At 47.8% G+C, this 14469-nt stretch overlaps 1 protein-coding gene across 1 annotated transcript in view; it reads left to right on the plus strand.

Annotated features, from left to right (window-relative positions):
• LAMA5 (laminin subunit alpha 5) overlaps nt 1–14469 on the plus strand; it is a 176169-nt gene that overhangs the window by 65994 nt on the left and 95706 nt on the right. The window contains exon 3 of the mRNA XM_030533556.1: nt 10264–10381. Within this exon, the coding sequence (XP_030389416.1) occupies nt 10264–10381 (118 nt within the window). The remainder of the gene's footprint in view (nt 1–10263; nt 10382–14469) is intronic.

Raw genomic sequence — 14469 nt, forward strand, 5'->3', positions numbered from 1 at the left:
TCTTCAATGGCTGGGAAACTGAAGTCATGTTTTAGGGCTTTTCTACACATGGAAATTAATCTGGAATAAGGCATTGTGTGAATTTAAAGGATTTTAACTATTCCTGATTAGCTCTTATTCTAGAATAAGAATATTTTATTCTGAATTATCTTAATCCACTATACATGGAGTTAGTCAGGAATAACTATTACAGAATAACGCCTCATGAAGAGGTGCAGGGAGGGGAATAAAAAACAATACAGACTTCTTGTTAACAATTGCCATCTCTAGACATTCCTGTGCCTCTTACTCATTTGAGGGACAAACAGGAAGTTGCTAATTCAGACCCAAGAATTTATGGTTCCAAAGTGGGTGGATTTGCTGCTGATTCATGGTGCACTGGTTTCACTCATCAAAACCTCAGCACTGTCAGGTGGAGGAGTAATTAGTTGGAATGATAGTTCAGTGGGGTTCCAATCGCGGACATGGCTGCTTGGCTCCTCCTCATCCGTATCTCATCCTCTTTAGGATGTTGAACTTCCGTTTTTTCATGCATTTGAATGGCCTGTAAATGATTGTGATTCAAAGCTGGGGACTGCAACCTCAGTCAGAGATAAAAATATTACTATTTGGAAAGAAAATTGGTTGTTAATTTTCCTGTCATGATTTCCTGGCCAAAGATTTCACAGAGCTTCTCTTCCACCCACCAAACCTATGTAATGTTGCTCTTAATAATGTCATTGCTCTTTAAAAATCTGTGCCATCCATCAAGAACAAGCCCATCGGTGACAAATGTAGCAGGCACAACAGAGCATGAAAATGTCCTGCAGAAGTCTACTACAGCTAGCCCAAGTGAGATAGATCTACAGTAGAAATCTAAGACTACCCTTAGTTAGTTGGTTCTATCATCACGTTATCCCATTTTCAGTTTAGAGTTTCCTTGGGTGCAGCCTCTTCTTGAGTTCCCAGTTCCTATGGGCTGAGCATCTTCCACCTCATTCACATCTTTCCTTAAAAACAAGCTGTTCGTTTAGCTGTCCGTTGCTGACAGACTGCGACTTTCCTGCTCATATCCTGAAGGCTCCTCCTTTGGTCATATTGATTCTGTCCAATTTAGCTGGTAATTTCTTTAACTCAAGGACTAGTCTGAGTTGTGTTCTACTAAGGACTGTGCACATGTCTAATGTGATCTAAATAACAATCTAATATTGTCTGGCATACTTGAATGGTCTTAGTGTCTGACAGACTTACGTGCTGCAGCGGCCAGCTGTACAGCACTAGGCATATGGAGCATTGTGTTCTATCTTGTTAGTAAATTAGCTGCTTCATCCAAGGAGAGCCTCTCGTCCATGCTACATATGATGCTCCTGCTTCATCCTGCACTCTGCCAGTAAACCTCCCATCCTCACCACTACCATCCTGGGCCGGGCACCTCCCTGAGCAAAGACATCCATATGGTGTCAAGGTCTATAGTGACTGTGTCATGGACAGGTTGGTAGCCTCCTCCTAGTCCAAAAATATGATTCTTGCCTATGAACCTAAGCCAGATCTCTAGTATGATTGTTCAGACTGTACCGCTCTGACTTCCTGCATCCCATGGTGCACCTTAAGGACTGTCCCTGTATTGATGGGGTTAATCTTTAGCCAAGCTGTGATGAGACCAACTTCCTGAGCGGTGAGGGTGAGGTGCTTGAATAGGTGCATAATGTGACTGCATTTTAGTATTACTCATTTTGTTCCTTTTCTCCCTTGCTCCTCCCCATGCATGAGTAGAGCTGAGTGTAGAATTTTTTTTCCAGTGTGGGGCGAGCTGAAAACTGCGGGGCGGAGAATGCTTCATTTCAAACCAAAGCTGCTTCCCCTCTCTTCCAATCTCCCCCACTGAACTGAAAAACAAAACCATTTTCTTTTTGGATTGAAAAGCACACAAGACATTTCATTTTGAAAGGGTTGAAATGAACAGCTACAATTATTTTGGGGGGGGGGGAAATCTACTCTTTTTTTAAAAGCTAAAACTATTGTTCGCCCCAAAGTTGCCAATAGTTTGTGTCCTAAAAAATGCATTTTTTTTTTTTTAATATTTGCTGAAAATTCACCCAGCTCTTCCCACAACACACACAATCCTCTCCTTTGGGTGATTGGTGCTATCAGTGTTTGCTATCGCTTGGACCACTGCTCTGCTTCTGACCTCATTCTGGTTTTCCAGGTCACCAAAGCTTCTACTATAGGTTTGAATCTCCCCCGCGCCCCCCTCCCCCGACTCCATAAAACATGTGCCAGATGCAATGAGATCTGCTTTTTTTTTTTTAAAGAGATGAGCATGTGCACTAAACATGGCACTTGGCATGGCAACCCCTTTCTCTATGGAGGAAAAAAAATTTGGCCAGGACTCTGGGAATATAGAGGTTTTTATTCATTTGAATGATATGAGCTAAATAAAGCTTCTGGAAAAACACTGCTGAGTTTCTCTTTCTCTACTGGTTGGGCAGAAATGTACTGGGACTAAATATGGAATGAAAAGGATTTTCTTGCCAGCTTTCTCTCTCCATGTTTAGAGCTACCGCACCATCTTTGTAACTCTCTCAACATACATACTTGATGCAATCATTTTGCCTCTCCTTTTTTCTGGCAGCCTGTCATGTTCAGAAAAATAGTAGGGTCAAAATCCACCAGATTTAACAAGATGTCCCACCATTGCACTGAGCTGCATGTCACAATTTAGTGTCTAGGTTTGCCAAGGTCACAGAATCCTGTAAATTTTCTGTAACATGAATAAGAATGGCTCCTGCAAGAGAGAGTGCTCTAATGATGATGATTAGAGATACTCGGATGCAAATGTGCTTTAGAAATTCAATTGGCTTAAATGCTGATTAAGCCTCATAACACCTGGGGTTGGTAAGGATTGGATATATAGCATAAGGACTACTACATCCTGCCACTAAAGTGCAGCGACATCAGGGAGGGGGAAAATCAGCAGTCGTTTAGCAGTCCACAGCAATGCTACACAATTGTTTAACTTAAGCAGTGGAAGAATGCTGTCTCATTTTGAAAGTGCAGGAGCAAACTTAGAGGCGGAATGTCAATACGTGAACTGGGATTTTGCTAGGACCCTATGGCTCATACTAAAAGGGGATCTTAATGTTAAGACCTCAGTCTTAACTTTCATGTTCTTTAAAAAATGTCTTATGCCTCCCCTGCCATTATACGGTAAAATTCCCTTTGCCATAACAGCAGGTCCAGACTCTGTTATGCTATGTGAGTGGGATTCCTGCTGGCATCTGAAAAAAATCTGCCAGCAGTGTGGGCACAATTGTCCCAAATGTGCTTCTGTAGGAGAGAGAAATAGAGTGGTGGGTTGGTGCGTCGTGCATGCAAAACTGCTCAGATGGCTTTTGATTGACTAACTGAGACTAGTAAACCTTTTCCCCCCACAAGTGTAAGGGTTGCTCTCAGGGATCACGGGCCTCCTGACTTACTTATTGTGACAGCTCCTATGTTACTGGAACAATAAAGCTTTCAGCCAGGAGTGTTCATTCATTTTCACTTTAAACAAGGCATGAGGTTGAGGGAGAAGGTGTTCCGAGTCGAGCTGTATAACATTTGTGTATAGTCACACACACACACACACACTGATTTGATTGCAGTGTAATCAATACCATCCAGGAGTGCAGGGTTTCACAGCTGTAAAACTGGAGCAGGGAACAAGGATGACTCAAGAGTCTCTTGTGCCTATAATTGCAAATGTTACTTTCCCAGTGTGAAATTGGAGAGCAATGAATCGGCTGCAGTGAGGTGCTGGCAGGGGACTGCTGCCTGTCACCATGGAACTGACTGCCTCTGGGCGGCGAAAATGATAAATACCAAAGATATCAACGTTGTCTGTTTAAAATTTTGTGTCAGCCTATTCTCCTTGAATGGAAGGACAGCAACACATACCTTGATCTCAAAAAGACTATGTGTGGATAATAAAAACAGCTGGCCCTTTGGTAGCACCTTTCCTGGAAGGATCTCAAAGCAACTTACAAACACTATGGGTGTCTCTATACTGCAGCACATGAAGGCATACACAAGGTAGCTTTGATTGCTAGCTCACTTACAATAGCAGCATGGTCTAAGAACAGGCTAGTTGTTCCCAGGCTCCTGCTTGCAATATGAAGTCTCCTGAGGGTGAAGTGTCACAGCATCTCTGTGAGCTGGATAGTCTCTCTGTTTTACAAAGGGGGAAACAGAGACAAGGAAAGATGAAGAGAAGCTAGGCCTACTGTTTTCAAAAGTGGCCAGAGTTTTTGGTGTCCTACAGGAGATACAGTGAGTAATATACCTCATGATTTCTAGGCCCAGTTTTTCAGACACCCTTCTGAAAATGTGAGAACATAAGAACGGCCATACTGGATCAGACCAAAGGTCTATCCAGCCCAGTATCCTGTCTGCCAACAGTGGCCAATGCCAGGTGCCCCAGAGGGAGTGAACCTAACAGGTAATGGTCAAGTGACCTCTCTCCTGCCATCCATCTCCACCTTCTGACAAACAGAGGCTAGGGACACCATTCCTTACCCATCCTAGCTAATAGCCATTAATGGACTTAAGCTCCATTAATTTATCCAGTTCTCTTTTAAACCCTGTTTTAGTCCTAGTCTTCACAACCTCCTCAGGCAAGGAGTTCCACAGGTTGACTGTGCGCTGCGTGAAGAAGAACTTCCTTTTATTTGTTTTAAACCTGCTGCCCATTAATTTCATTTGATGTCCTCTAGTTCTTATATTATGGGAACAAGTAAATAACTTTTCCGTATTCTTTTTCCACACCACTCATGATTTTATATACCTCTATCATATCCCCCCTTAGTCTCCTCTTTTCCAAGCTGAAAAGTCCTAGACTCTTTAATCTCTCCTCATATGGGACCTGTTCCAAACCCCATATCATTTTAGTTGCCCTTCTCTGAACCATTTCTAATGCCAGTATATCTTTTTTCAGATGAGGAGACCACATCTGTATGCAGTATTCAGGATACGTGCTTTAATCTAAAGCACATTATTGAGCTAGTGCTCTGAGACCAGTGCCTGTCATGCTGATTTGGTGGTGTTTCCCCAGGCTACACTGTCTGCCTGTAGCCACCCATTGTCTCTCGTTGTTAATATGATGTATCATTTGGACTGTGTAACACCTCGGAGTCACGGTCATGGCCTAGGACCCCATTGTACCAGGGGTCGTGCAGACAGAATAAAAAGACAGTCCCTGCCTGTAACCATGCGCAGACTCTCCTGGCGGTGCCTCCTGCTCGTTGTCCTCTGGAATTAGCATCCAGCCTCTGGATCGCCCTCTTCCGGCCGGTGTCTCACTGCCACTGCTGGCCCCCGTGTCTCTCCCAGGACCCCAGGGCCCCTTTAACTGGGTGCTGCCCCCTGGAAGTACCCCCACAGTTCTGGGTCTCCTCCTCCGAGGGGAACCCCCCACCCACTATCCCCACTTCTCCTCAATCTTGGCTACTGCCCAGTCTCCATCTAGCCCCCGTTCACTGGGCAGACTGTCTGTGATGAGTGGCTTATACTGCAAAGGGGTTCGGATCTGCTGCCTCTGCCTCCCCATGAGCTGCCCCATAGCAACCCTGCACCTGTTTGGCCTATAGTCAGGCCTGCAGCCTGGGGCTTTCCAGGCCGGAGCTCTCAGCTCCCCTGGCCCTTCCCCAGCCCTGCTCCCAATATAGGGGTCTTGCTTGGGTCCCTGCAGACAGGCCATTCTCCCTCTACAAACAGAGGGAGACTTACTGGGCTTCTGGCTCACAGCCTCTTATAGGGGCCAGCTGGGCCTGACTGGGGCATGGCCACAGCTGAGCCTATTTTCCCCAATCAGCCCAGGCTTCTTGCCCCAACTATAGCCCTCTGCTGGGCTGTTTCAAGCCCTGCAGGGCAGGAGCGGTTAACCACCCCGCTACACTGCCCCAAGCGCTTATAGTCCGTTCCGACGACGGGTGGCTGCAGACGGACTTGTAGTTATGTCTTATACTTCAAAGTGTTGTGAGCTCTTTGAGGCAGGGACTCTTAGTTCTGTGTGTGTGCAGTACCTAGCACAATGGGGCTCCCAGGTGCTACTGTCAGATAAAGGATAACAAAGACTCAGCCCTGTCGTACCCCCAATGAGGTGGGTATTATCCCCATTGGGAACATCGGGAAGCTGGTGCATTAAGAAGTTACGGGTGTTATTTTTCAGAGGCCGTGTATATTTGCTCCTCTCGTTGACCTCACTTAGAGCCGTGGGTGCTCGCTAGCTCTGAAAACGAGACCCTGAGTGACGTACCAAAGCAATAGCGAGTTAGCATGAGATCTGGGATTAGACCTGGGGAGTTCCTAGTTCCCAGCCTTGGGGCTAGGCTGCTGCGTCCTGCCTGGCTCACTTGCGGGAGGATACCGATTAAAGAGAACTCAGGCCTGTCCGTCTCTCTGAATTGAAAGCTGCAGAGCAGCTTTCCTAGTGCTGCCGTCCAGCGTGCTTCTGGATACCTTGAAACGCTATAGCCAATCATGTCAAGCCAAAAGCCATTCCACATTCCAGTAGAAACTTTAATTTATCCCCCAAAGAATAAAGCTGGAGACGGATTTATAACCGAGGGGAATGCATAACTTCATTGGCTGGTACTAAGCCATATTTCCCATGCCAAGAAGCAGATGTAAACCTGTGAGAACTGATCCTGGAGGGAAAGCAGCTGACTGAAAGCCTGGCCTCTGGGTCTTCACTAATAAATAACAGCTTGGTTAAAAGTGTTAGTGGTCAGAAAACGCTGTCCCTCAGTGCGATCTTAGTCTCACGTGCCCTGGAAATGTATAAACCACAGAGAGGAACTTGGGCCTGTATCTAGGTCGGGTCTTTTGCTTTAGCCATGAGAAAATTGTGTTTTATCTTTCAGCTTTGGTGCTGTTTTCGCTGCAGTAACGCTCACCTGCGCTTGGTGGCCATTTATAAATTGTAGTTTGTTTGAGTTGTAACTTTGATTTAATTGGTGTGCATTTTCCCCGGCTTCTTCTGCTCTTTGGGCTTTAGGGAGAACTTGGAGAGAGGTTTGTCCTAAATGAGGACACTGAGTTATGTCGGAGATTTGTGGGGGAATGAGCTGGAGATTGGCATGTGACTATAGAGGGGCAGACACTCAGCTGGTATAAATGGTCTTCAGCAGAGCTGTAACACTCTACGCCTGCCAAGGACCTGCCCCGGACTTGTAGGCAGCAAGCTCAAATCCTGCCTGTGGGAAATGGCTATGATCCTCTCAGTCCGGTTCTCAGTGAACGGGTATCCTTGTCCTGCAGAAGTGCCATGGCAGTTATAGGGATCGTTGGCCATCACCGCGAGGGGGCCTAGGACTGAAGGAACGTCGAGAGATGACGGGAGTATCCTCTTGTCCATAGCAGCAGGCCATCCAGGACGAGGTCTAGGCAAGGGACAGAGTGGCAAACCTTGTATATAAGAATGCAGGGCTCTTCTGAGGAGTCATCTGAAATTCAGGTGCTACCAGCCTGCATTGCAGTTGCTGCGGTGGCTGGGGAGTCAGCCGAGGGTCTTGATGGGAGCCCTAAGAAGAGGCACGTTCAGGTGGAAGTGGTGTTTGTGATGTTCTTTCCAAGCTCTCAATAAAACCCACCCACCTAGGGAGGGGGCAAGCTTGGATGCTAACTCTGGCTTTGTGTGCTTGGTTGGGGGCAGGCTAGGGACTTTGCCAGACCCAAGACCCATTGCTGGGGAAGCTGGTACTGCCACAGCCCATGCTTCAGTCTCCAGGGCTGTCTGTCAAGACAGCACCTTCCACCTGCACTACATTCCCGCTGTCATAGGGCTGGTTGCACCAGATACCACCAAACCCTGGTCTCTCCAGAGGAAGTGTGTTTTATGAACAGCTTGGGAGACTTGGTTGCCTCTTCCCTGGCTCAGGTCTATTTTTTTCCCTTAAGAAACTACCTGTAGCAGGCTACAGCTGTTTTCAAAGCACGTGATTCTTGGTGATTGCCAAGTGGCTGGTGAGTGGCTTGAATGTGTGACTGGCTCTGGGACTTACTGGTGCGCAGAAAATCGCAACACGCTGGCTACTACTTTGGGCCCCTTGCTGGCAGTCTCATCAGAAGGACTAAATGGGCATGGAGTCTTTACTACCCTCTGTCGTAGAGGTGGTTCCTCCTAGTCAAGTAGACGCACCTTGGCATTGGCAGGGCAGCTGCCATAAAATCTGCACCTCTTGCACGTGCAAGATGCCCTTTTGTGTTGTTTTTGATGCTAAGAATTTTGCTTGATAAGAGAGCTTCATCTGCCTGTAAATATCTCCGTTTGACAGGATGATAGAGTGGGGATTCTTGGGGCGAGCTCGTGCCAGCTGGGGAATAGAATTTCTGCTTGAGCTTTTGTTTCTTTCTAGCACTGACATTTTAGCTGTCCAAAGAGTATATTTATTTCATTCTTGGCAAGGATGTGGCTGCATAAATCAGTGTCCAGACTAATTGGGAGTAGCCCAGTGCAATAGCCAAGCCGAAACCAAAAAGGTTGTCTCTTCCTGCTCTCCTGAACCTGGGGCATGTGGAAGAGAAGCTGTTCTGGGCTTTGCTTGCACCCAGCTGTCTCTCTGATTGGGTGGATGTAGGACTGACTGGCACGGAACGTTACGAGTCTCAAGGGCAGGGTTTTAGGATATGGTCTCTGTTTAAGAAGGAGCCAAAAGGAATGCTATTTACCAGATGGATATTTCCTAGCAGCCTGTGACAGCATCACCTGCTCTGTCATGGATAGGGTAAAAGCTTCCCAGTACCCCACAGCCTTTCTTGAGCACATCTGAAGGCTCATCTCTCATGGCCAAGCATTTGCCTGGCTCTGGGTTCAAGCCAAGATGGGCTTTCTTGGTGGGAGGAACAGGGGACTATGACTGTTAACACTGCCTGTTTGTGAGCCGTACAGATCAGGGAGCTAAACATCAGCCCAGTGCTACCTTAACTATGGTGCAGCTCCTTTCACCCCATGCCCCAGAGGCCTTTGCTCCATTTGTACTCAGTTCACATTGACTTGGGTGGGAGAGGGGTGTGTGTGTGTGTGTGTGTGTGTGTGTGTGTGTGTGTGTGTGATTTAAGGACTGAGGGAAGATAAGCACTCGGGTCAATCCTCTAAATCTCTTTAGAGCTGTGGTTCTCAAACTAGGGCCGGCACTTGTTCAGGGAATGTCCCTGGCAGGCCAGGTCAGTTTGTTTAACTGCCGCGTCCGCAGGTTCGGCCGATCGCATCTCCCAGTGGCCGTGGTTTGCTGCTCCAGGCCAATGGGGTGCAGGAAGGGTGGCCAGCATGTCCCTCAGCCCGCGTCGCTTCTCGCAGCTCCCATTGGCCTGGAGCGGCAAACCACGGCCAGTGGGAACTGCAATCGGCTGAAACTGCAGACGGGACAGGTAAACAAACCGTCCCAGCTCGCCAGGGGCTTTCCCTGAACAAGCAGCAGCCCTAGTTTGAGAACCACTGCTTTAGAGGATCTTTTGGTATCACAAGGTAGACTTGAGGAGCAACAGAAGGAAGAGAGATGTTATTTTTTGCAGGCTCTTTCTCACAAGGGAGGGAGTAAATTATTATGATCTCCTTTCATACTGAACGTTACCAGACCCTCCCTCCCCCAAGTAAATTCCAGCTGATTTATCAGGCTGGGGAACATGCACTTTGCTGGAGCTTGTCCCTGTTTTTTTAAAAATGAGAATAATTACTGATTTAAACCCCCGAGCTTTCCACCTTTGAGTTATTGCCATTGTGAACTGCAGCGCTAAGCATTCAGCCAGGCTTGTTGTAAAAGGTGGTAATTCCCAGCCCTGGAGAAGAAAGTCCTCCGAGCACAGAACTGATACAATGTGGGTGGCTTTTCCTGCCCATGCCAGTGTGTGGCTTGTATCCTTCCACTGTAATGCAGAAGCTGCTTTGGAGTGGTTATTTTGGCAGGCAGATCTTCGAATTTCGATGGGGTGAATTTGAGCTTTCTGAACAGTGTGCAGGATAATGCCCTGCTGCATCCAATCCTGTTCCAGCTGGGAAGATGCTGTCACTGAACGCTCTCCAGTGATAAATATAACCAGAATCTGACCCATCCCATCTTGAGAACGTCTTGCCCTAGCCATGGCTCTGTCCAGCATCCACATGGCATAGTGATCCATGTGGGAGCAGAGTTCTGCTCCACTCTTTATTTCTGGGGGGGGAGAATCAGGTATCACCATGGGTCACACCAGTCCTCTCTTATTTTAACTCTACCTGGAGTACCAACCTAACCACTTGTTTTTCTCTTTCAGCTGTTTCACGTGGCATACGTCCTGATCAAATTTGCCAATTCCCCTCGTCCGGACCTCTGGGTGCTGGAGCGATCTACTGACTTTGGACTTACCTATGAGCCGTGGCAGTACTTTGCCTGTAAGTCTGGCGATAGCAGACTGGGCGGAGCTGGGTCTTAATTCATGCTGGCTTCGCCTTATGGGGCAATGAAGGGCCAGGAGGAATGTTTTGCATTGTTGAGTTGCTGTTTATGGAAATTCACTCTGAACCTGGGTTTGGAGGAGTGAAATAGGTGGTGTGTTCTAATACAGCAGGTGACCTGTAATTCCCCCTTTCCACAGAGAACTGCCAGAATTAAACACTGGATCAGAGCAGCTGGGAGTTTACACAGTGGAACAGATGCCATTTAGGGTTGTGGTAGATCTTTAATGCCAATGAGAAGTTACCTCGCTCCTGCAGCCGGCCTTTCCTTCCTCCATCCCTGCCCACTGCCACATCCTCACCAGCATGTTTGCTATTTAGAAATGCCCTGTTCAGCGCAGCACCAGCAAGGAACAAACACGTAGATCCCTGACAGAGGGCAAGAGAGCAAAGCCTTTAGCTACTCCAGTTTGCAATGGCAGGCCTAACTCGATTATCGGTGGCTGCCACAGCAGTGAGGTGTGAGGGTGGAGGATAATCACTGCTCCATTTTCTCTAATCCAGTCTACGCCTGGAAGAAGAACCTGGTCTCTGCTGTTATGAGTAGGGCCGTATCAAATTCACAGTCCATTTTGGTCAATTTCATAGTCACATGATTTTTAAAATGGTTAATTTCACAGTTTCAGGTATTTCAATCTGAAATTTCATGGTGGTGTAACCATGGGGATCCCAACCCAAGGGGGCGGGGGGAATATAGCATCTGGAGCAAGGTGTGTGTGTGTGGTTTTTGTGCTGCTGCTGGCAGCAGCACTGCCTTTAGAGCCGGGCTCCCAGCCAGCAGTTGCAGAGCTTCCTGCAACTGGGGGAGGTTCCTGGAGGTGGGTCTGACCTGGCTCGTGCAGGGGAAGAGGGAGTCCTGTCCCTCCCCAACCCAGCCAGGACTAGCGTCTGGAGCCTGGCGCATGGTAGAAACCCCCAGCCAGGGTGGCACTAGCCCTGCTTCTCCCCTACAATAGCCAGATTTCTCGGGGAGGCCAGATTTCATGGGGAACATCAGATTTCACAGTCCGTGATGTGTTTTTCATGGCCGTGAATTTGGTAGAACCCTAGTTATGAGAGTACATGGGAAACAATTCTATGCATATGCAGCTCAGCCAAGTCACCAGGAGTGGTAGCAGCTGTCCTCTCCTGAGAGCACTGGCAGTAACTGGTGAAAGATGTGAGCTAAGATCTACAACTGGTGTTTAAAACCAATCCACAAACCTGGTGAGGAAAGGTGCTTCTAAGTACACAGATTCCCTCTCCTGGGATTCCCTAGCAAGGCTCACTGCCCTGGCATTTACGGGTCAGTACGTGGGTTTCCCTCTCAGAGCGGAGGAGAAGCAGCTTTATCCTAGGTTTTTTTTAATGTAGTAGATAAAACAGCCTGAAATTTCCTCCCTTGCTTGTCCTAGTTATGTAAATACTCTGTAGTGCTGATTCACCTGTCTTTGCTGTGCACAGCAGAGGAGATGCTCCTGTCAAATTGCCCTGTCTTTCACTTTGCTCGTTCTTTCCTAGCTGCCATTTTCCTTTAGTTCCCCCCCAGCCCCTCAAAGGCCTCTGCCTGCCTCTCTGTTATGCAATGGTGGCAGCCAGTGCAACTAGCAGGAGCCTAGCCTGTAACGCGAGCTTTTTGCTCACATCCCCCATGTAGTTACAGAATTCCCTGCACAGAAGAGGCTGCACAGCACAAGTCGATAAAGCAGCCATTTATTTTAGGGTCTGTCTACACTGCAGTGATGAGCCAGCTCCCAGCCCGGGCACACAGGCTCAGGCTAGTGGGGCTCGAGCTGAACTGTTAAAAATAGCAGTGTGCGCCTTACGGCTTGGCCAGCAGTGCAGGCTCTCGACCAGCTGCCCCCAGCTAGCCTGAGTCTCCACCGGAGCCCCAATGTCCACACTGCTATTTTTTTAGCATGCTAGCTCGAGCCCTGCTAGTGCAAGTCTGTCTAGCCAGGCTGGGAGGCTCACTCCCAGCTGCAGTGTAGATCGACCCTCAGAGACCTGGGCCCTGATTCTGGGCTGCAGCTTGCCCCTTTCTGCTGCTCTGGCTGTGTAAAAGGGCTGGAAACCAGCCTGATCTCCCCAGCAGCAGCGGCAAAGCAGTCCTGTACACTCCCCACAAGGGCCTGCCTGGGAAAGGGAAGGTGTGGACACACCGCTCTGCACTCTGGGTTGTCAGAGGGTCTTTTGGCGTCCATTGCAGTCAGGATGTAAGTTAGAGCAGTCCTTTCCGTCCCCAAATCAGCCCCTAGCACCTCCTGAATCCAGGGGTGAAAGGTGACAGCAAGCCACTATTACTGTCTTGATGTCAGTGGAGCTCTGTGCTCACCCGCTTGCCCATCCAGCTTGCAGGAGCGAGGGCCATATCCTGTTCCCTCTCGCATCAAGTGCTGCCTAAATCTCCCTTTGCTGAGGAGTTGGGGTGCTTCCGGCTGCTAGCAATGGAAGAAGCTGCTAACCCATGGAAAATTCCTGTAGAACGTAAGAGGGTTGACACTCTAAACCTGATGGAATTCGGTAGCAATTGAGATTCTTTCCACAAGCTTATTTTTGACCTAATCTGTGCAGTTCCCTAGGAGAGAGACAAAATTTGGTATGAAATTCTACAGGATGATTAAAAAAGTCTATAGAAAGATACTCATTTTCTGCTGAACTCTGTGGCTGGGGTTCTCAACCTTTTTCTTTCTGAGGTCCCCTGCAACATGCTGTAAAAACTCCATGGCCCAGCTGTGTGTCAGCAACAGTTTTCCTGCATGTAAAAGCCAAGTCGGTGTTAAGGGGTAACAACCAGGGCAGTTACCTGGGGACCCCACGCCACAGGGGGCACCGCAAAGCTGAAGTTGATATAGTTGATATGAGCTGAAGTAGAGATAGTGATGATAGCTGGTTGAAGTATTGTGTTAGGTGGAGGAGTGGAGAAAAAGATAAAGATGTGGGTGAGAATTTTTGTCGCTTTTTTTTTTTTTTTTAAATATTATCAGATTAGTCAAGTGCAAATGGCCACCCTGCCATGAACAGAGGAACTGTCAGACCGGACCAGACCCAAGGCCCCTCTAGGCCAACATTCTGCCTCTGAAACTGGCTACTGTTGGATGCTTCAGAGGAATGGGCAAGAAAATTTCATGGTTCTTCCTCTATGGAGGCGGTTACCTTGAGGGTGGCGTCATGTGATGTTTTATAGTAAATGGAAGATGACATAATCAGCCCGTAGTCACTGTGTAGAACATGTCTCCTGTAGCTTACTTGGTTTGAGATCTAATGAGCTGCCTGACCGTAAGTGTCCATGTTGGCAGAGTCTCTGCTACCGGAGCATTCAGGTTTGTGACTAATTCCAAGAGAGTCCAAGGAAATGACCTCCTTGTTAATGGCAACAGTAAACAATGTGGCTCTCTTCCCACGTACTCTGCAGATGATGGAATGTCAAGCATCCCCAGGGGACGCGAGGGCAGAAGAGCTTCAGGAATGTATGCATGACTTGTCCAGTCTGTGGCAGGTGCTTGTTCAGTCACGCAGGGGGAGGTTCTACGCTTCTACAACTGCAGGGAAACACTTGGCACCCTAGAGTTGTGTCCTGGCTCCTGTAAATCCTATGCAAGGCTGTTGGCTTCTGTTCCAAGAGCACGTTCCATGACTGTGCTCGGCAACTGACCAGTGATGTTAATGACCAGCTATGATTGTCCTCTAGCTTTTGGCCAGCCTTGCATTGCCACTTAGTGGCAGGAGCTCTGGACTGATGTCACCATGTGGGTTTTTCTGCAAGATTTAAGTTTTCTGGTTTATTTACCAACAATCACAAGATTTAGGAATGGAAAATAAACCTGTGTGCCGTCATTTTGCTCTTCACAGTATAGTCTAGTGCTTTGCACAGTCCTGTTTGAAATGTATGCAGTATTGAGGCTTCCACCATTTTCCTCGGCAGGCTGTTCCACATGTTAGTCGTTTCATTGTTACATTTTTGCATTATATTTTTCTGTTCATCCTAAATACTTTATTTTTCTTCTTAGTTATGCCCCTTTGTAAACTGTCTGCCAATTTCCTTG

Source organism: Gopherus evgoodei, chromosome 14 (assembly GCF_007399415.2).
Source record: "Gopherus evgoodei ecotype Sinaloan lineage chromosome 14, rGopEvg1_v1.p, whole genome shotgun sequence".
Classification (NCBI taxonomy): domain Eukaryota; kingdom Metazoa; phylum Chordata; order Testudines; family Testudinidae; genus Gopherus; species Gopherus evgoodei.